The 20,348-nt window shown below is 40.0% G+C and overlaps 1 protein-coding gene across 1 annotated transcript; it reads left to right on the top strand.

Annotated features, from left to right (window-relative positions):
• The first annotated feature begins 640 nt into the window (after positions 1 to 640).
• LOC311097466 (multidrug and toxin extrusion protein 1-like) lies at positions 641 to 18,621 on the top strand. Its single transcript, XM_084137152.1, has 17 exons — positions 641 to 931; positions 1,525 to 1,626; positions 1,712 to 1,780; positions 1,856 to 2,004; positions 7,492 to 7,534; positions 9,151 to 9,195; positions 9,321 to 9,418; positions 9,576 to 9,673; positions 9,960 to 10,073; positions 10,163 to 10,230; positions 13,241 to 13,349; positions 15,120 to 15,195; positions 15,627 to 15,696; positions 17,198 to 17,330; positions 17,445 to 17,539; positions 17,612 to 17,690; positions 17,787 to 18,621. Exons 1-17 carry the CDS (start codon positions 749 to 751, stop codon positions 18,020 to 18,022), a joined length of 1,767 nt encoding a protein of 588 aa, XP_083993278.1. The 5' UTR covers positions 641 to 748; the 3' UTR covers positions 18,023 to 18,621.
• The last annotated feature ends 1,727 nt before the right edge of the window (positions 18,622 to 20,348 follow it).

Below are 20,348 nucleotides of genomic sequence, written 5' to 3'. Positions count from 1 at the left end.
TGGCATAATAAGACAACTTTAAATAAAGCCACTGCATAAGGCCATTCTGGACTATTATTAACTTGTTCATTTAGGGATAACGACATGTTGTGTGATTCTGATCCCCTCTCATAATTTTCTCTGTCAATTTAATGACCCCCTCAAAAATTAGACTTTCATCTACCATAATTATACATTTACTCACTCAATTGTTCACTAATTTTACGAATCGTTGTCAGCTTAGTCCCAGACACTGGCCCAGGAGTAATATGTAACCGTTTTTAATATCTGACCAGACATACCGTGTGACTGATTTGAAGTTGATTTAACTGAGTGAAAGTGTTTCTGATGAGTCAGATTTGATACACAGATATTTTGAAATCTGTATTTCATAAGATGCATTCAGTATTTTTTTTTTTCTTATGACACATAATGAAATAATAATAACAATAATTGTTATGTTATTATTATTTAATATAATTAAATATGCTATTTATTTATTTATTTTGTTGTTTATGTTATTTACTTGAACAATAAAAAAACGAACACATCTGAGCACAAAGTGACTTCTGTTTATGAAATGACCTCGTGGAGTACAGCAACAGGCAGGGCTAAACTTACTACTAGACAGTTAAGTGTCTCCCTTTGAAATCCACCCAGACGTCTCCCTGCAATGGACCTTTAGCGCAATGTCTTTTATGCAGATGTAGTCCGGTACTGTAACTAAATATAAGCTTCATTGTGGGAATAGACTTAAGGAATAACGAAAATGGACAGTATTACCACAGTAAGTCAGATACACGGAGACTCAAAACAGGAGAAAAGTGATGATGATCAGTCAACGTCGAGTTCACAGGTTTTTTGTGGAGGGTGTCGAAAGAAACTTCGGAGTTTGTTACCAGTGAAATATAAAGAAGAAATTGTAGAGCAAGGGAAGCTGGCTGGACCAGTGGTAAGTTTGAATCGTGTGAATTGATTTATGAAGGTACATTTTAAAAAAAAAAATGTGCAAAATCGTTGTCAGTAAACAATTGACAAATGAACATTGACAAATGAACAAAATAGCAAAAATAAATTCGTATTTGATATGAATGAATATTTTATTTAGCTTTGTTTTTTGTTTTTGTTTTTAGCTTTAACCTTTAATTTTTGCCTCAGTGCTAAACAATCAAAACATTTGTGCTCGGATCCCTAATAGTTTTGGCAAAACTATATTTTCAATTTGGAACTGAATCAGATATGACCATTAGAATGTTCTTAATACATCTGCCATTTCATGTATCTGAATGCAATCTAAGTCGCAAAGTTTAATGCTAAATTTAAAATAATATATATATATATATAATAAATTTAATGCTAAATTTAAAATAATATATATATATATATATATATATATAATAATAAATATTTGATAACTTATAATGAGTTAATAAGATATTTCATTAGTCCATTTTATCTGAAGAACATGACATGATCAGTTTATTTTATTTCTCAAGAAGTGGAAATGTCTATCGGATCCTGAAAATGTTTCTCCTCTTAATACAGTTTATATCTCAGCTGATGATCTTTCTGATCAACTTCATCAGCACTGTGTTCTGTGGACACTTGGGGAAAACTGAACTGGCTGGTGTGGCTCTGGCTATTGCTGTGAGTTCACAAAATAACTTTATTATAATGGCGTGCATTAAAACACCAATTGCCTTGCCTGTAAATACGTCCTTTTTGCTCACAGGTTATTAATGTGTCCGGCATCTCCATCGGATCTGGATTGGCGTCTACATGCGATACACTCATCTCTCAGGTATGAAAGTCAATGTTCAGTAATGTGAGTGTCATTTGTGCTCAGGTGTCATTTGAAGTGAATTGTGTCCTGCAGACGTTTGGGGGTAATAATCTGAAGCGGGTGGGTGTGATACTGCAGAGAGGGATTCTCATCCTCCTTTTGGCCTGTTTCCCCTGCTGGGCGCTTCTCATCAACACAGAGCCGATCCTGCTGGCTGTCCGGCAGAGTCCCAGTGTGGCCAGGTCTGACCACAGTCACTATGTGACGCATGAATCCACAGTTCCTTAAAGCCCCCCTGTAGTCAATCATTTTATCACTTAAAACTCATCTTTGCGCCTTTGAAAAAATGTCTTCATACCTTAAAATAGCTTGAATGTAACTCTTCACCCTTGTTTTATTTAGTATATGCAGATCCATTAATATGCAAATTAGCCCTGCTTCCACTAAATCACACAAGATCGGACTACCTGATTCACTTGGTCAGCTTTACTTTAGTAAACGCTGGAAATACTGGTTTAATTAAGCCATATATGTTTGAAGAAGAAACTGATTCAGAAGAAGTGGAAGAGTGAATTATTCAGGCTCGTCTATCAGTCAGTCACGTTCAACATTACGTCAGTGATTTTACGGTAAAATCGTGAGATCTCGCCTGAGAGCCCAATCACCTTCAAGTGGTACAGAACAAGCCAATGGACATTTGTCAATGGACGCAAATCACGCCCTGCTGTGCGGGTATATAAAGAAGCGTGCAGGACTCACTCATTAAGTTTTCACTGAGGAGCCGAGCCAGTGACTTGTCACTCAGCGGTGGACACAGGGATTGTGGCGATGGGACATAATGTCTCTGTTCCCTCATTCAGGGAACGGGGATTACAATAGGTAACCTAGACTTTCCCTCTCAGTCAGTAACGTTCGTGACATTCGTCGGTGACTGGCGTATTGGGATCCATAAGAAAAATGCCACAATCGCTGCACCTTCCACTACCTAAACCTGTTAGGGTGGAAAAAGGACAGGGCATACACCACCTGGTCCCTGAAGGAGTGGTGAAAACTTTGGGCACATATCCAGGCCGGGGTCTCAGGATTATGTGAGAGTCCGGCGGCCCGAATTCCTGGTACGTTTCGTTGACTGAAGACACCTGCAGCTCTTAGCGCTGTCTTAAGAGACAGGATATTAACCTCAACTGACTGCAAAGGCTTTAAATGGAGCTCTCTGTAGAGCCGTTAAGACCAGAGAGAGGTCCCAATTGGGGATGAGGCAAGGTTGAGGTGCGCCTTTCTGGAACCTGATGACCAGGTCATGCTTTCCCACAGACTTACATTCTACTGAATCGTGATGTGTGGTGATAGGGACAACATACACTTTCAGCGTAGAGGGAGACAGCCTTTGCTCCAGCCCTTCTTGCAGGAAGGAAGGACAACTCTAATTGGGCATTTATGAGGGTCTTCTCGGTGAGAAGAATACCAATCAATGAAAAGACTTCACTTCAAAGCATTGGCGCGCCTCAAAGAGGGGGCTATAGCTGCAGTGATAGTGTCTACTACCGCTAGGGGTAGGTAAGTCCTCTACATCCCGTCCAGAGATCACATGTGGAGGTTCCAGAGGTCTGGACACGGGTGCCATATAGTGATATAGAGAGGCAAACAGGTCTACCTGTGTGGCTTCGAAGCACCTCCAAATCAGCTGGACCACCTGGGGGTGGAGTCTCCACTCTCCCGGGAGTGTGAGCTGTCGTGCTGCACGATTGAGCTCACCCAGAATGTAAATGGTGTTTGTAATGGTGATGTAAACGTGGTGTGCAGCAGCTGGTGTTGGAGGCATCTGTTAAGCCAACAATGTGCCTGGACACTTCTTCTAGGGGAACTCCTGCCTGTAGAAAAGCAAGGTCTGACCACAGGCTGAAAGCTCTGCAACAGGCCGGTGTGATTGTCACCCGGTATGTGCCATGGGACTCGGTCGTGTAACCAGTGTTAAAGTAGAGTAATAGGAAGCAATACCTGCAAAGATAAAGACGTCTGCATGGAGCTCTAAAGGATGGAGGCCTCAGCATGATGACTCTTAGATTAGAGGAAGCCTACAACACCCACATGGGTATCACTAAACTATTGTCACTCTGTCAGAGCTCTGGAGAGCGGAGGCCTCAATAATGACTCTCTGAAGTGAGAGGAGGCCTAACCACGTTCCTGACCAAGGGCCATCAGGGAGGCTTCAGCCTACTACCCGTGCTACTCTGATATCATATGTAAACAAATATCTATAGATCTGGGCAATCAGAATGAGAGGAGTCAGCACTCAGCCCTGCGTGTAGTTCTGATGAGGCTGATGAGACTACAACCTTCCGCTACTTCTAGCTACAACTCACAGAAGGTTTTCTCTGAATCAGAAAAACCCAACTCCAGCTATCACTAGATATGCTAACGTATACTAGGACAAAGTAGCAACAGATTCCCTGTAACAGCTTCACGAATAATTGGGGCTTGAGGGAACGGAGGCCAACTAACCCTCCTCTTTTTTTTTTTTTTTTAGGGAAAGGTTTAACTATGTTCTACCTCCAAATTAACTAGAAGAGGCTAAGAAATACCAACCACTCTGCCAAAAACTGTGAGGCTACAGGGAGCTGCTTTTATCTTTTTTGCTATATTTCAGATAATATTGAACAGCTGTGCTTGCTAACAAAAAGCTTGAGCCGGACCATCAGACTAATGGATTATCATCATCGGTCCAGCCCCTTAGGGAGGGGGAAGGAGGAAAAAGAGGGTAGCTGTAATCACCCTCAAAAAGGGAAAGAGGCGATGTCATCTGCCTCTGCTAGTACCAGGACTAGAGTTCTCAACGGGCCTGAAAATTACAACCCGACCCGACCCGGCCCGTGGCTTTTAAAGCCCGGACCTGATGTAACCCGACACATCAACATGAATTATCTGCCCGAACCCGGCCCGCGGCCCGACGCCGCGTCATTTTTTTTTCTTCTCATACACGTATTATCATGACCAGCAGACGGGAATTCAAATCAACCTTTAATGTTCACGCCTTTTAACAATACAAACAACTGAAACAATAAACTTTAAATATATACTGTAAATAGGCTGTAGTAGCGACGGTGAATTCACCTGCGGCAAGTTTACTTTTCACCAACTCCATCTTCTTCTCCAGGCTAAAGGCGTGCACGCAGCAGCGGCGTCTGCCCCCTCCCCTCTCCATGATGCACGTTGCACGCAGCAGCCAGACTTTCTTTACGGTGCGATGATTAATAAATGTTTTTTGTTTTTTTTGTTTTTTCACTGAGCGGAAAAGATTAAGCCCGAGGTCCGACCCGACCCGAGTCATTTGATTATATTTTCGACCCGAACCCGGCCCGAACCCGTGGGTCCCGTCGGGTTTGTCGGGCCGACCCGACCCGTTGAGAACTCTAACCAGGACACTTGTGTCTGGACTGAATCGCTTCCCTGAGGTCCTGCTTTTTCCTCCTTGACTCACGTCGTCTCAGTGACCTACTCCTAGGCGGAGGAGGTGCACGAGCGGCAATGCAGGCCCTCTGGCAGCGTCTACGGTCCTCGGGCTGAGAGGGACAAGGGCCCCCGGTCCGGCGCGGTATATAAGATCTGAAAGCAGCTGAGCGCACATTCACCTCTCTGAATTTCCCGACCACCGCCTCGATGGATGTGCAGAATAATTCAGAGGGCGAAACTGTGGCATCGAGGAGAAAGGCATTTTCTTTCTCACCGATGCTCGCCAAGTTCACCCACAGATGTCTCTCTGTGGCCATTATAGCCGCCATCGATCTCCCGATTGTCTGTGGTGCGGCGCAACTTGGGAGAGACCCTGGCCCTGGTCCAAGTCTCTCAGCAGATCAGGTTGGTATGCCTTGAGCACTGCCATAGTATGCAGTGCAGCACCAGCCTGACCTGCTTGAGACCTGCCTGACCAGCCTGACCCTCTTCCCTCGAGAAGGGAGACAGACGAGAGCAGAAAATTTTATAGGAACAACTCACAGTTCGCGCACACGGACCCCTCAAGGACCGAGCACTTGTGCTCTTCACCCAAACAGAAAACGCATAAGGTATGTGTGTCGCCAGGTGTCAAGAATCTCGGACATAGGTAATAATCTGTTTCTAATAACATCATAATTTCCTTCAGTAACCAGCAAACCAGTCCCTGAAGACGAAAAGAGGATGACATGTTCTCTGGTCGCACTATGCGAGTTCCCTTTTTTTGTCCCTCCATTTACAGCAACGTCATTGCAACTTTCAAGGCCCAGAAAGGTGATAAAAACATCGTTAAAATAAGCCATGTGACTACAGTAGTTCAACCTTAATGTAATGAAGTGATGAGAATACTTTTTGTGAGCAAAAAAAAAACTAAAATAACGACTTTATTCAACAATCACACACATGACCAGCGTCGGCCAATAGTGAGCCGACATTCGGACATAGAACCCAGAAGCGCTGCACTTTTTACACTACGCCAACAGCATAGGAGAATGATTTGGAATAGAAGAGATTGTTGAATAAAATCATTATTTTGGGGGTTTTTGCGCACAAAAAGTATTCTCGTCGCTTCATAATATTAAGGTTGAACCACTGAACTTACTGTTTTACTACCTTTCTGGGCCAAGAAAGTTGCAATGACGTTGCTGTCAATGGAGGGACTCTCCGATTTCATCAAAAATATCTTAATTTGTGTTCCAAAGATGAACAAGGGTCTTACGGGTTTGTAACGACATGAGGGTGAGTAATTAATGGCAGAATTTTCATTTTTGGGTGAACTAACCCTTTAAATCATATTTAAAACACCACATAGACACATAAACAACATTAAAACTTGATTTTCACCACAGGGGGTCTTTAAATTTACATGTATTCATTTAGCAGGCGCTTTTATCCAAAGTGATGTTTATATACATACTGTATGTATAATAAGATCAAATCAGCTCAGTAGAATGATTTCTGAAGGATCATATGACACTGAAAGCTGGAGTAATGGATGCTGAAAACTTAGCTTTGCCATCACAGGAATAAATGACATTTTATTTTTATTATTATTATTTTATATTCAGGAACACTTTACAATAAAGTAATGCATTAACTGACGTTAACTAACAATGAGCTATATTGTTACAGTGTTTATTCGTGTTAATATTTATTAATTTGAACTGTTGTTCATGTTATCTCAGGTCCATTAAATAATATTAATAGAATTTTAGATGTTAATCGTGTATGTTGAAACAACACTGACTAAGATTCCTAAATGTTTTACAAGTATTTTTCATTGTTAGTTCAACAATTGTATTTGTATTAATGTTAATGTTAATAATTAATGTTGTATTTAACTAATGTTAACAAATGCAACCTTATTGTAAAGTGTTACCATATATTCAAATAGAAAACAGTTATTTTAAATTGTAATCATATTTCACAATATTACTGTTTTTCTATATTTTTGAAAAAAATAAATGCAGCCTCTAAACTTCTTTCAAAAACGTTTGAATGGCAGTTTAGCAAAACTTACCTGAATCTGCTGATAAAACAATAGTTGTTAACATACTGTGATGTGAATAGTACATAATTGCTATATATGCAAGTATTATGAAAGCCTATTATTGTTATTCAGTGGCTTTCAAAACTAAATTTAAACCGTTCATTATTGTAATTTTGGCAAATCCCATGGTCCTTCAGTCAAAGTAACTGTTTTCTTAACTGTGTGATTGTTTCTCTTTCTCTCTCAACAGTCTGTCACAACTCTATGTAAAAATATTCATGCCAGCTTTGCCTGTGAGTGACACATTAAATGTATTAACCTGTAAAATGACTAACTATAAAGTAAAAAACTATTCCTCCATATCTAATTAATAATGTATACAGTGAGGAAAATAAGTATTTGAACACCCTGCTATTTTGCAAGTTCTCCCACTTGGAAATCATGGAGGGGTCTGAAATTGTCATCGTAGGTGCATGTCCACTGTCAGAGACATAATCTAAAAAAAAAAAATCCAGAAATCACAATATATGATTTTTTAACTATTTATTTGTATGATACAGCTGCAAATAAGTATTTGAACACCTGTCTATCAGCTAGAATTCTGACCCTCAAAGACCTGTTAGTCTGCCTTTAAAATGTCCACCTCCACTCCATTTATTATCCTAAATTAGATGCACCTGTTTGAGGTCGTTAGCTGCATAAAGACACCTGTCCACCCCATACAATCAGTAAGAATCCAACTACTAACATGGCCAAGACCAAAGAGCTGTCCAAAGACACTAGAGACAAAATTGTACACCTCCACAAGGCTGGAAAGGGCTACAGGGAAATTGCCAAGCAGCTTGGTGAAAAAAGGTCCACTGTTGGAGCAATCATTAGAAAATGGAAGAAGCTAAACATGACTGTCAATCTCCCTCGGACTGGGGCTCCATGCAAGATCTCACCTCGTGGGGTCTCAATGATCCTAAGAAAGGTGAGAAATCAGCCCAGAACTACACGGGAGGAGCTGGTCAATGACCTGAAAAGAGCTGGGACCACCGTTTCCAAGGTTACTGTTGGTAATACACTAAGACGTCATGGTTTGAAATCATGCATGGCACGGAAGGTTCCCCTGCTTAAACCAGCACATGTCAAGGCCCGTCTTAAGTTTGCCAATGACCATTTGGATGATCCAGAGGAGTCATGGGAGAAAGTCATGTGGTCAGATGAGACCAAAATAGAACTTTTTGGTCATAATTCCACTAAACGTGTTTGGAGGAAGAAGAATGATGAGTACCATCCCAAGAACACCATCCCTACTGTGAAGCATGTTTTTCTGCACATGGGACAGGGCGACTGCACTGTATTAAGGAGAGGATGACCGGGGCCATGTATTGCGAGATTTTGGGGAACAACCTCCTTCCCTCAGTTAGAGCATTGAAGATGGGTCGAGGCTGGGTCTTCCAACATGACAATGACCCGAAGCACACAGCCAGGATAACCAAGGAGTGGCTCTGTAAGAAGCATATCAAGGTTCTGGCGTGGCCTAGCCAGTCTCCAGACCTAAACCCAATAGAGAATCTTTGGAGGGAGCTCAAACTCTGTGTTTCTCAGCGACAGCCCAGAAACCTGACTGATCTAGAGAAGATCTGTGTGGAGGAGTGGGCCAAAATCCCTCCTGCAGTATGTGCAAATCTGGTGAAAAACTACAGGAAACGTTTGACCTCTGTAATTGCAAACACAGGCTACTGTACCAAATATTAACATTGATTTTCTCAGGTGTTCAAATACTTATTTGCAGCTGTATCATACAAATAAATAGTTAAAAAATCATAAATCAAATCTCACTGTAAATGTGAAATGTGCATAAGAAAGTTTATTTTTCCATCCAATTTTTTTTTTTAAATACTGTTTTTGTTGGCATCTTCAGGCTGCATTTATTTATCAGCTGCAGGGACGGTACCTTCAAAATCAGGTCAGGCCTCCATTGCAGAAAATCTTTCTCTATTCTTCTTTTCTTCTTCTTTTTCTTGATCTTGTTTGTATATGTATATATTGCTGCAGTCCTGACGGTCTGTTTTTGTTTGTATATTTGTTTAGGGTATTATTTGGCCTCAGGTCATCACAGGAGTAGCAGGGAACATCCTCAACGCTTTAATAAACTACATCTTCCTTCATCTGCTAGATCTTGGTGTGGCGTAAGAACCTGTCTGGATTCAGTTTATCTCATATTTAGGAACTTAGTTTGTTGTTTTTACTCATTGTGAAGGATTGTGATAAGTGTAAACTTCTGGGTTATTTCAGCAGTTACTTAAAAGGTCAAATGATTTATTGGACTTTCTTATTAACTCACAGTGGATCTGCTGCTGCAAACACCATTTCCCAGTATTCCTTGGCTGTGCTTCTCTTTGTTTATATTCGCTGGAAGGGCCTGCATAAAGCCACTTGGGATGGTATCTATCTATCTATCTATCTATCTATATTTTATCAGAAAGTAGTTCAATGAAATGTTGCTGAGTGATGACATCAGTTTTTTGTTTGTTTGTTTTTTTTGCTGAAAAACATGCTGATATCGTCAAACGATAATTATTTGTTATTAATTTGATTATTGTTTTTGTTTTTTCGATCACAACTTGTCATTATAGGAAACTAATTAAACTAATTAATTTACATAAATTAAAGTTCCATGCAAGCACTTCTAGGTCTCCATCTGTTACATCTCTCTCTGTCTCACATTAGGCTGGTCTCGTGACTGTCTGCAGGAATGGGGTCCATTCATTCGCTTGGCTCTTCCTAGCATGCTCATGCTTTGTGTACAGTGGTGGGCATATGAGATTGGTGGATTCCTGGCAGGTTTGCAAGCTGTCTGAGTTTTTATGTAATTCAGTTTTTTTTGTATCATGAATACATTATATTTGTTGTGGTGTTTTTTGTCATTGTAGGCCTCATCAGTGAGGCTGAGCTGGGAGCCCAGTCTATTGTGTTTGAGCTGGCAACTATTGCGTTTATGGTATGTTTTTCAAAGGTTCCTTGGTGTCATGAATATATACACCTGTACTGGTTTGAGGATCTTCTCAAACCGAACAGCACCAGCTGTTTACTGGTTGATGGGTCAAGATATTAGCATTACATTTATATGAAAGATAAACTGAAATTGGAAACTGTTGACAGAACTGTAACTAATATGTGTTACATTTCTGTTATTCCATATTCAGCCAAGACTTCAAAGAGTGCTTTTTGATGTTTTTCTTTCTTTCTTTTGTTTTAACAGTTTTGTGTACCATTAACAAATATTTTGTTATCTTCTGCCTGGGTTGTAAAACATCTCAGGTTATGACTGTAACCCTTGTTCCCTGAGAACAGGGAACGAGACACTGCATCCCAAGACACTTATGGGGAACGCCTCAGCGTGACTGGTATCTGAAGCAACTGTCAAATCACGGCAATCGTATTGGCCAGCGACAGCCTATGACATCATACTAGTGCGACCAGGAAGTATATAAGGGCCGCCTAGAGAACATGTCATCAACTTCTCGTCTGAAGTGACTGTGCAGGTAGCCCGAAGGCATGGCAACGAGACACAGTGTCTCATTCCCTGTTCTCAGGGAATGAGGGTTACAGTCGTTACCCGAGATGTTCCCTTTCGAAAGGGAACTCGCACTGTGTCCTGAGACGTTTATGGGGAACGAAATACCCGCGCCGCCATGCGGAGTGGGAGTGCATTCCAAAACAATGGCTGAGATTAAAGTTTCACAATAATGGCAGATTCCAGTAGAAGTGCCAAAACCACTCACCCCTTCTGGTCACACATTAGACTGTCAGTGACAATACTCCCTATGGCCACTGCCCGAGCTATCATGCCACAAAGAGCTCAGTAGAGCGGTGGCTTCAACTTAGAGAGACTCTAGAGAGAGGAAACCAACCTCACCCAACACAGAGGGCCCCCAGAGGGCCGAATTCATGACATATCACTATCTGGCTCAGATAAGCGGAGGCCTTATCAAGCTTCAAAGGCCGCTCAAGGACTTGGAATCTACATCTTCACTGGGAAGGGATTCCTTTAAGGTGTATGGCCAGGGGCCTACAGGAACCCTGGTCAGTCACTTTTAGGGGGACAATATGTCAACCCCCATAGCCACCAGGGAGGCTGAACTGGTCTGCCCTGAGACCTAGTCTAGCCAACAGCCTGTCTGTTTCCTAAAGAGATCCTCTTATCATTGCTTGCCTCATGAGAGATAGCCAGATGAAAGGAACTGCAAAAATGCAGTAACCAGCTCACACCGGATAAAGATACGGGCATCCTGGGGAGCAGGACTCAGCATATCGCTTTCCAACCCTTACAATCGAGGGGAGTTACTGTGCGTAAAGTGGCTGGAAGTAATTCATTTTCAATGTGAGCCGGTGGCGAGCTCTGGCGATGGTGGCGCGGTGCGTCTTGGAAAGCGAGAGCAGCGAGAAGAGTTGAAGTCAGGTCAACTTTAAGGTAATGAGTTATGACGCGGTTCAGCGGCAACCAATCGGAATGTAGAAGTCCTCCGTTTGAGAGGAGTCCAGAAAAGCAGTCCTGTTCCGACCACATTAGTTCCCAAGCAAAATAGAGGAGAGGTTGATCATGTGAATTTGATAAGAAGGCACGCAACACTATTTATAGGCAACATTTTCGCGCTAGGATGCTTGTTTTTCAGCGGGAATGCAAATTAGATTAGCACTAACCATGAACACAAAAGTCACACCACATAAATGGCTTTTAATTGGTTTATTTTGTTTGCAAACATGTCACTACAATTGTTAAGTTCTTTCCATCAATCAATTTCTTACTTTCACATTTAAAAGATTCCATGAGGTTAACTTATTACCTTGGTTGACCTTGACCTTACTTGGTCAGTCTGCAAAAATAACAATTAACATGCTTGTTTGCTTTGCAAACAAAATATTTATTAAATAGGAATTGGCTTATTTTTTTTTACAAAAAATGTATTAAATTTAAATAAAGTTTTAAAAAAGACCAAGCATTCGATCTACGTCAGAGCGTCCACGAATCTTTCTACGGTGTCGTTGGCAGGGCGACGAGATTGAATTTTGCCGCTCTTGTCGGCGGCGGTGTGAACGCACAGTTACTCCGCTCGACCCTGGACCTACAGAGTGCTATCTTTTTCAAAGCACTGTGGAGGCTGTATACTCTACCTACCTACTCCACTAAGGGATGACCTTCTTAGAACGAGGGAGTATCTAACAGCCTAATCAAATTGATCTACCAGGGAGGTCTCATATGAGTCCTTCTCCTTCTGACCAGACTTCGGGAGTACTCTACAGAACGACCCTCTCAGATGAGGGGAAAGCAACTCTTAAAGCATCGACCAAGCTCTAAGCAATAACAGAGAGGCTCCATAAGAGCCTGCAATATGATCTAACTTTAGGGAGCTAGGGCACAGATTTAGCTGAAAGTGCTAAACAACCTAGCTCGACCCGGAGGATGGCCTTCAAGGTGGCCTGCTTGAGAGCCAACTAATTGGTAACGAATCTAGAACTCTAGGGCTAATGTCAGGGAGGCTCATGTGAGGCCTACAAAATAAATCTTTTGGCTGATTTTGTGCATCAGATTTTGTGCACATTGGGTTATTCATAAGAAGATTGTTTAAATGTTTTATCAAAAATTGAAAAAAAAAATACAATTAAAATGAAAACATACATCATAGGTCCTACGGGCATTGTTCCTCATGGGAAAGAGCGTTGTGTGAGGTCAAACATCAAGTCACATTTTCATCCACAGCCTTAATCTCTCCTATAATTGCGATTACATTTAGCCCAAAATGCATGTACATTTTCATCATACAAGTGAAAAACTGATATAAAAAAAAATCATTGCTGTTGAAATAAAAGTAGATGATTTGAGATAAAAGTAGAACCATATTAAAACAGCAGTAAGTTCTGTTTCTGAACATCTGAGATAAATTATATTTGAATCCTTTAGTTAAAGTAGCTTTTTGTCATTAAATGTATGTATTATCCTCATTTTTCAGTTTCCACTGGGATTTGCAGTGGCAGCCAGTGTGAGGGTGGGAAATGCTCTTGGAGCTGGAAACGCCGAACAAGCAAAGCTGTCCGCCAAAGTGTCTTTAGTCTGTGGACGTATGTGATTTGCTCATTAATTCAACTAAAAACTCTTCTAAAAATGATTCTAGATGCTGTTCCTGCATGGCCAGTTGGCACGGTTATGATTTCTTTTTCAAAATCAGGATTAGAATGTATATTAGAATGTGAGTAAGGGTTGTGATACTGTTGGTAAACATTGGAGCAAGGCCTATGACGATGGAGCATGTAGAAAAGTTCCCAAAGTGCCAACAAAGTACATTTAGTAAAAAATACAGATACCATAATGGAAATTAACTCAAGGAAAAGTTAAATTTGCTCATAAGAAAAATACCTTAGTAAAAATATTTAAGTAACTGATATTAAAAGTACCGGTAAATTTTATGAATAATGGCACAGGTGATGATAACGATGGGAACCTAGCTGAGATTCTGTGTTAGGGTATGTAAGAGTTTTTAAAGGGATCATCCAATCCACACATACATTTTTTTAATTCTATCATTATTTACATGTTGTTCCAAACCTGTATGAATTTCTTCTTCTGCAGAACAACCATTCTTTCAATACAATGAAAGTGAAAGGGGACAAAACAACACTAAACCCCAGTGACTTTGTAATGACCAAAAAACAATCCATCAGAAGTATTTTTACACATATTCTTTCAATTTTCAATACAATAAATGCATACATGTTGGGAACGACATGAAGGTAAGTAAATAACAGAATATTTGGGTAAACTGTCTCTATAACTCAAGAACTGAACGGTTCAAATGAGAGTGTCCTACTACAAATGGACTGTGATCCACAATGTAAAGCAAACTATCTAGAGATAAAACTGTAGTAAGATGAATGAATTAGTTCAGACAGCGCCTTTGGTCTTTTAAAAATACAGGACAGATACAGATAAAAGATACAGGACAGTGGAAATAAGGAGGTGCAATGGGTAAATATGTTCATCTACGCATGTTTACATAAAAGAACAAGCTTTTCATATTTTTCATCACTATTACCTGTGGGAGAGTTCGGTCACATATTTATCACACATAACTTAACAATCATATCGCACATAATCACAATTTCAAATTGTTTACTTAAGCCTAAAACGTATTTACCTTGATAAACACAGAATAAAACTTACATGAATAGTGTCTTCAATTCAGACAAACCATTAGACAAACATTACGCATTGCTCGGTGTGCTTGCGTTTCTCAAGATTTAGATTTAGTAGAAGTCAACAAAAATATTTATACCCTAGTAAAGTAAAAATGTACAAAAACTCTACTTAAGGACAGTAACGTATTTGTACTTCGCATGTTATATGAGTCATATAGGCTACTGATGTACAATATTATATATTCACTGGCGAAAAGGGCTTATAGAAAATCACGTCTTCACATCACTAGAAGAAGTGTTTCACAAGCATAGTTGAGCACCGAGCTGACTGCCGAGAATGCTGGGTTTGGAATGGTTTGTAATTGCGCTGAGCAAAACTCTTCTTTACTGTGCTTGGAATGGTTCTGTATGATGATGGAAAAGTGCATTTAGTGAGAGTGCCGAGAAGTTCGGCCTGGAAGTGGTTTGTAAACACACTGAACCGTGCTCAAGTGGAGATGTAAATTAAATGTAACTGAACCATTTGGCCCGATGGTGGAAAAGCGCTTTTAACCAATGCTTAAATTCCTAATTGTTTCCTGAGAATATTTGAAATCTAAAATATTAATTTTAAAAATAAAAAAAAAGTCTAAAATGTTACAACCAAGAATTTAATACCTATTTGTTTAGGTTTCTCTATTGTTTTTTTTTTTCTAGTACTTGCATCCTGTGTAGTCGCAACCTTTATTGGAACTACCAGTGATATTGTTGGATACATCTTTACCACAGAAGAGTAAGTAGAGTAAGAGACCTACTGTTCAGATTTTATTATGCATTAAACATCATAACATTTTATATGTAAGACAATTCCTTGCTTGTGAAATGGTAAATTGTATATCTTGTAATGGAGGCCAGCTAGCGAGAACTGTGTGAGTAAACCTCACTCCCATGGCTTCAAGAGGTGCGTTAGCGACTGATGCTAGGGTCTGCGGTCTTTAGCATCATTGTTAGCGTGCCCGCCTCTCATGCTGGAATAGCCTGTTTGAATCCTGCTCGGAGCGGGGCGAGTAGAACCGAAGAGGTTACAATCTATTGTTTGATTAGAAGGTCAGATAAAGTTCTTTTCTTGTGTGTTTCTGACCAACATTGAAACTTTCAATTGTGATATTGAGATCAAATCTGTGTACTGACTGTGGCCTCTCTCTCTCTCTCTCTCTCTCAAAGGGAAATAGTGCTCAGAGTATCAGAGGTCATGATCATGTACAGCTTCTTTCATATATTTGATGTCATTGTGGTAGGCTTGTGATTTTTTTTCTTTGTTTTGATCCTTTTGAAAAACAAAATCACATCCTAGTCTTTCTGCCTTTTTTAAAATGACTTTTATTTCATTCTGGTTATCAGTATTTACACTCACCTAAAGGATTATTAGGAACACCATACTAATACTGTGTTTGACCCCCTTTCGCCTTCAAAACTGCCTTAATTCTACGTGGCATTGATTCAACAAGGTGCTGAAAGCATTCTTTAGAAATGTTGGCCCATATTGATAGGATAGCATCTTGCAGTTGATGGAGATTTGTGGGATGCACATCCAGGGCACGAAGCTCCCGTTCCACCACATCCCAAAGATGCTCTATTAGGTCGAGATCTGGTGACTGTGGGGGCCATTTTAGTACAGTGAACTCATTGTCATGTTCAAGAAACCAATTTGAAATGATTCGAGCTTTGTGACATGGTGCATTATCCTGCTGGAAGTAGCCATCAGAGGATGGGTACATGGTGGTCATAAAGGGATGGACATGGTCAGAAACAATGCTCAGGTAGGCCGTGGCATTTAAACGATGCACAATTGGCACTAAGGGGCCTAAAGTGTGCCAAGAAAACATCCCCCACACCATTACACCACCACCACCAGCCTGCACAGTGGTAACAAGGCATGATGGATCCATGTTCTCATTCTGTTTACGCCAAATTCTGACTCTACCATCTGAATGTCTCAACAGAAATCGAGACTCATCAGACCAGGCAACATTTTTCCAGTCTTCAACTGTCCAATTTTGGTGAGCTCGTGCAAATTGTAGCCTCTTTTTCCTATTTGTAGTGGAGATGAGTGGTACCCGGTGGGGTCTTCTGCTGTTGTAGCCTATCCGCCTCAAGGTTGTGCGTGTTGTGGCTTCACAAATGCTTTGTTGCATACCTCGGTTGTAACGAGTGGTTATTTCAGTCAAAGTTGCTCTTCTATCAGCTTGAATCAGTCGGCCCATTCTCCTCTGACCTCTAGCATCAACAAGGCATTTTCGCCTACAGGACTGCCGCATACTGGATGTTTTTCCCTTTTCACACCATTCTTTGTAAACCCTAGAAATGGTTGCACGTGAAAATCCCAGTAACTGAGCAGATTGTGAAATACTCAGACCGGCCCGTCTGGCACCAACAACCATGCCACGCTCAAAATTGCTTAAATCACCTTTCTTTCCCATTCTGACATTCAGTTTGGAGTTCAGGAGATTGTCTTGACCAGGACCACACCCCTAAATGCATTGAAGCAACTGCCATGTGATTGGTTGATTAGATAATTGCATTAATGAGAAATTGAACAGGTGTTCCTAATAATCCTTTAGGTGAGTGTATATCTAAACATCTGTAATACAGTATACACTTACTTGCAGAAGGAAAAATATGATTTTCCAGTTTCAGTTTCTTTCTATTTCTCAGATATTCACTTTAGATATTGTGAATGTCTGTCAATGTCCTCTTGATAATTGTCAAACTAAGGTTTGTTTTTCTGTCTGAAGGGCATTACTGGTGGCATTATCAGAGGTGCAGGAAAGCAGCTGATTGGTGCTCTTTCTAACATTGTGGGATATTATATTGTGGGATTCCCAATTGGAGTGCCACTGATGTTTGCTCTCAGCATGGGCATAGTTGGTAAATGATTTAAAAGTGTTGAAACATTTCAAATATTAAACTCAAGTGCCACGCTTAACACCTCCATTAATCAACCTATTTAATCTAAAAATTAATCTTTTTCTCTCCTGCTAGGTTTGTGGACTGGATTTTTTGTATCTGCTTTCACACAATCTTTGTTCTTCATCGTCCTCATTTGCAAACTGGACTGGAAAAAGGCGACTCAAGAGGTGGGCCATTTTTCCTCATCCATAGTCTATTTGTACAGATGATTATTTTAGTCTTTATCTTCTTATTTTCAGGCCTTGATCAGAGCAGGTGTTCAAGCCCCTGAGACCAAAGATGAATCTTACGCTATGGAAAATAAGGGCTGCACAGAAGGTACTTTCTGTTTGTGGTATATGATGACCTTAATGATGAACAAAAAAACATTCTTTCATTATGAATTTGCCTTTATTTTGACCAATTATTGTATAGAAGTGCCAGAAGAGTCCCAGCACACTGAAGAAGGCCACACAGATGCCAGCACAGACCTGGAAGGACTCAGTAAAGGAGAAGGAGGAATAACAGACGCTGGCACAAAGGTCACAGTTGGGGCGGTTTTGACCACCAAACAGCTGGTTGTGCGTCGAGGACTAGCGGTTTTCTTCATGCTGCTTATCCTAGCTGGAGGGATTGTGTTAAATGAAGTGCTCATTAAATTTCTCAGATGAGCATAATAAATATTTCTTCATTCCAAAATATTCACATTAGTTTATGATTGTGTGTTGCTACATTGAGTACTTGAGTTATGAAAGAAAGAAAAAAAAAGTGGCTTCTTAAACTTTAGCAATCGTACATTTGCATTATACTTCTTAAAACAAGTTAGGCAAACAACTAGTTTTATTTACTGTAGTTTATTTTTATTTTTAAATTTTTTTATCATATTTTGCACTTATCAAGAGCTAATATTGGTTCTTTGTTGTGCATTTGTGAGTTTATTTAAGATACTTGTTTAGTTGTTGTTTTTATAGAATTGTTTGTGATGTTTGATAAATGTTTCTTAGGATTGTTTGCAAATGTCAGCTATTTCAAGAAAAGGAGTCAGGTAAAGGCTGTCTCGAGTTTTAAATACATTTAAAAAAAAAATGTTTCTTGTCCATTTGTTTATTTAAATTATTATTTTTTTCTGTCATGCAAAGAAACATTATCCGGTTGCGATTACTCTTTTCTCACACTTTTCTGCAGTAAAATGACACCTGAAAGTCATCACAATCCTTCAAATGGACTTGTTTAAGGTTTGTTTAAGGGTACTCGTTTTCAACCAAAAACAGAAAACTTAAGAATTTTAAGCATTTGACTGAAAAACTTTTGAAAACAAGTTTTTAAGTGCAAGTTTTTGAAAACGATATTGTTATTGTCTCCTTGTAAACTACAAAAATGTGAATTTGTTGATAGCGGTTGAGCGCAGGTGAGACCTGAACAGCACATGTTGCTATCTTTAAACTAAAATAATTTAAGCCTTGCCAGTTTAAACATTCAAGCGCAATAAGATGCGAAATAGAACTCATGGAAAGCTGTCTCAGATGGCGTGCAATTATTGAGTTCTCTTTTAAGTCTTGTGCTTGAATGGACAAATTCACACAAAAATTATGTCAACATGCGAGTCTTGGCGAGTATTCTAGCAAACATAGAAGTTTATTCCTTAAGTGAACGTAAACATATGAGAAAGACAACGCATGTGTAACAGTATCACTGTATCTGGATCCGTGTATTATGTCTTAAAGTGACAGCAGCCTAATATTCCTATGCCTAATATGTTAATCAAACAACAAAAGACAAAGAAATCACTCACTGCTCTTGACTGAATAGCTTTTGTAACTTTAATAATGATTAATCTTTATTTAATTTAAACAGCAAAGATTATATACAATGTTATTTTACATTAGATTACTTTAATCAATTTCTGTACCTGAAAACTACTGTTAGATACCTAAATTACCGTGGTCCTTTATACTTACCTGAACTGTGACCCTAAAACCGTGATAAAAACCTAACCGTGAGAAATTTGAACTGTTCCACCCCTAATAAGTATGTATCACTGATCTATATAATGACAATGTCATTCTATATAGATCAGTGGTATGTATGCATGTATCTATCTATCTATCTATCTATCTATCTATCTATCTATCTATCTACACTACGGGGCTGCTGAATGCTTGAATTTGACTGGTTGACAAACATTCTAAGGTGTGCAATTATTATTATTATTAAATAATAATACAATAAATAATAAATAAAATAAGTTTTAAGAGAAGATTTAAAAACACTAAAAGTTTCAGCATGTCTAATCTCAGTGGGAAGAGAATTCCAAAGTTTTGCAGACAAAGAAGAAAAGGCCCGATCACCCATAGAGCATAAACAAGGTGAAGGAACCGTTAAAAAAAAGCCAGAATCGGAGGAGCAAAGATCACATCTTGGGGTGTAGACCGTTAAAAGTTCAGACAGATATTGTGGTGCAAGGACTAAGATTGGAGCGATGTGCTTACTTGTCCTGGTCCTTGTCAGGATTCTTTGAGGAGTTTTGTACGTATTGCAATTTGTTTAGGGTAGATTTAGAGACCGCAGCGAGCAGAGCGTTACAATAATCGATGCGAGAAAAAAACAAATGTATTAGGCGCCGTTCACATATCGCGCCTAAAAACGTGTAGAAAACGCTAGGCGCGCCGCGTTCTCATTTTTCCAAAGCGCTAGGGCGGTTGCGCTCCGGAGGCGTATGTCGTTGCTAAGCGTGGTTCTTGTCACGTGACCTACGGTGCGCTTGCGGCATTCTGAAAAGTTGAGATGTTTTTATCTCGATGCGACGCGGACGCGCTTGGAAAAAACGAGCGTGTCGCACCGCGTCGCTTCCATTATGAGCGCGCATACCGCGCGTCTACATTTGAAATAACGAACTTGAGCGCGCAAAAGACGCGATATGTGGACAGGCCCTTAATCAGTTTTTCAGCCACATAAAAAGATAACATGGGGCACAGTCTTGCAATGTTTCTGAGATTA

The sequence above is a fragment of the Abramis brama genome, assembly GCF_963993115.1.
Source record: "Abramis brama genome assembly, chromosome: 15".
In the NCBI taxonomy this organism is placed as follows: Eukaryota; Metazoa; Chordata; class Actinopteri; order Cypriniformes; family Leuciscidae; genus Abramis; species Abramis brama.
Note: the sequence above shows the minus strand (reverse complement) of the source record. Positions and strands in the feature narration are given on the sequence as shown.

Bases quoted from the DNA above. Each gene is read 5' to 3' on its own strand.
- LOC311097466 (XM_084137152.1), top strand. From the start codon at position 749: ATGGACAGTATTACCACAGTAAGTCAGATACACGGAGACTCAAAACAG. The intron at 9,674-9,959 runs GTATCTATCTAT...GTCTCACATTAG, and splicing joins GCATAAAGCCACTTGGGATG to GCTGGTCTCGTGACTGTCTG. The intron at 17,331-17,444 runs GTAAATGATTTA...CTCTCCTGCTAG, and splicing joins TCTCAGCATGGGCATAGTTG to GTTTGTGGACTGGATTTTTT.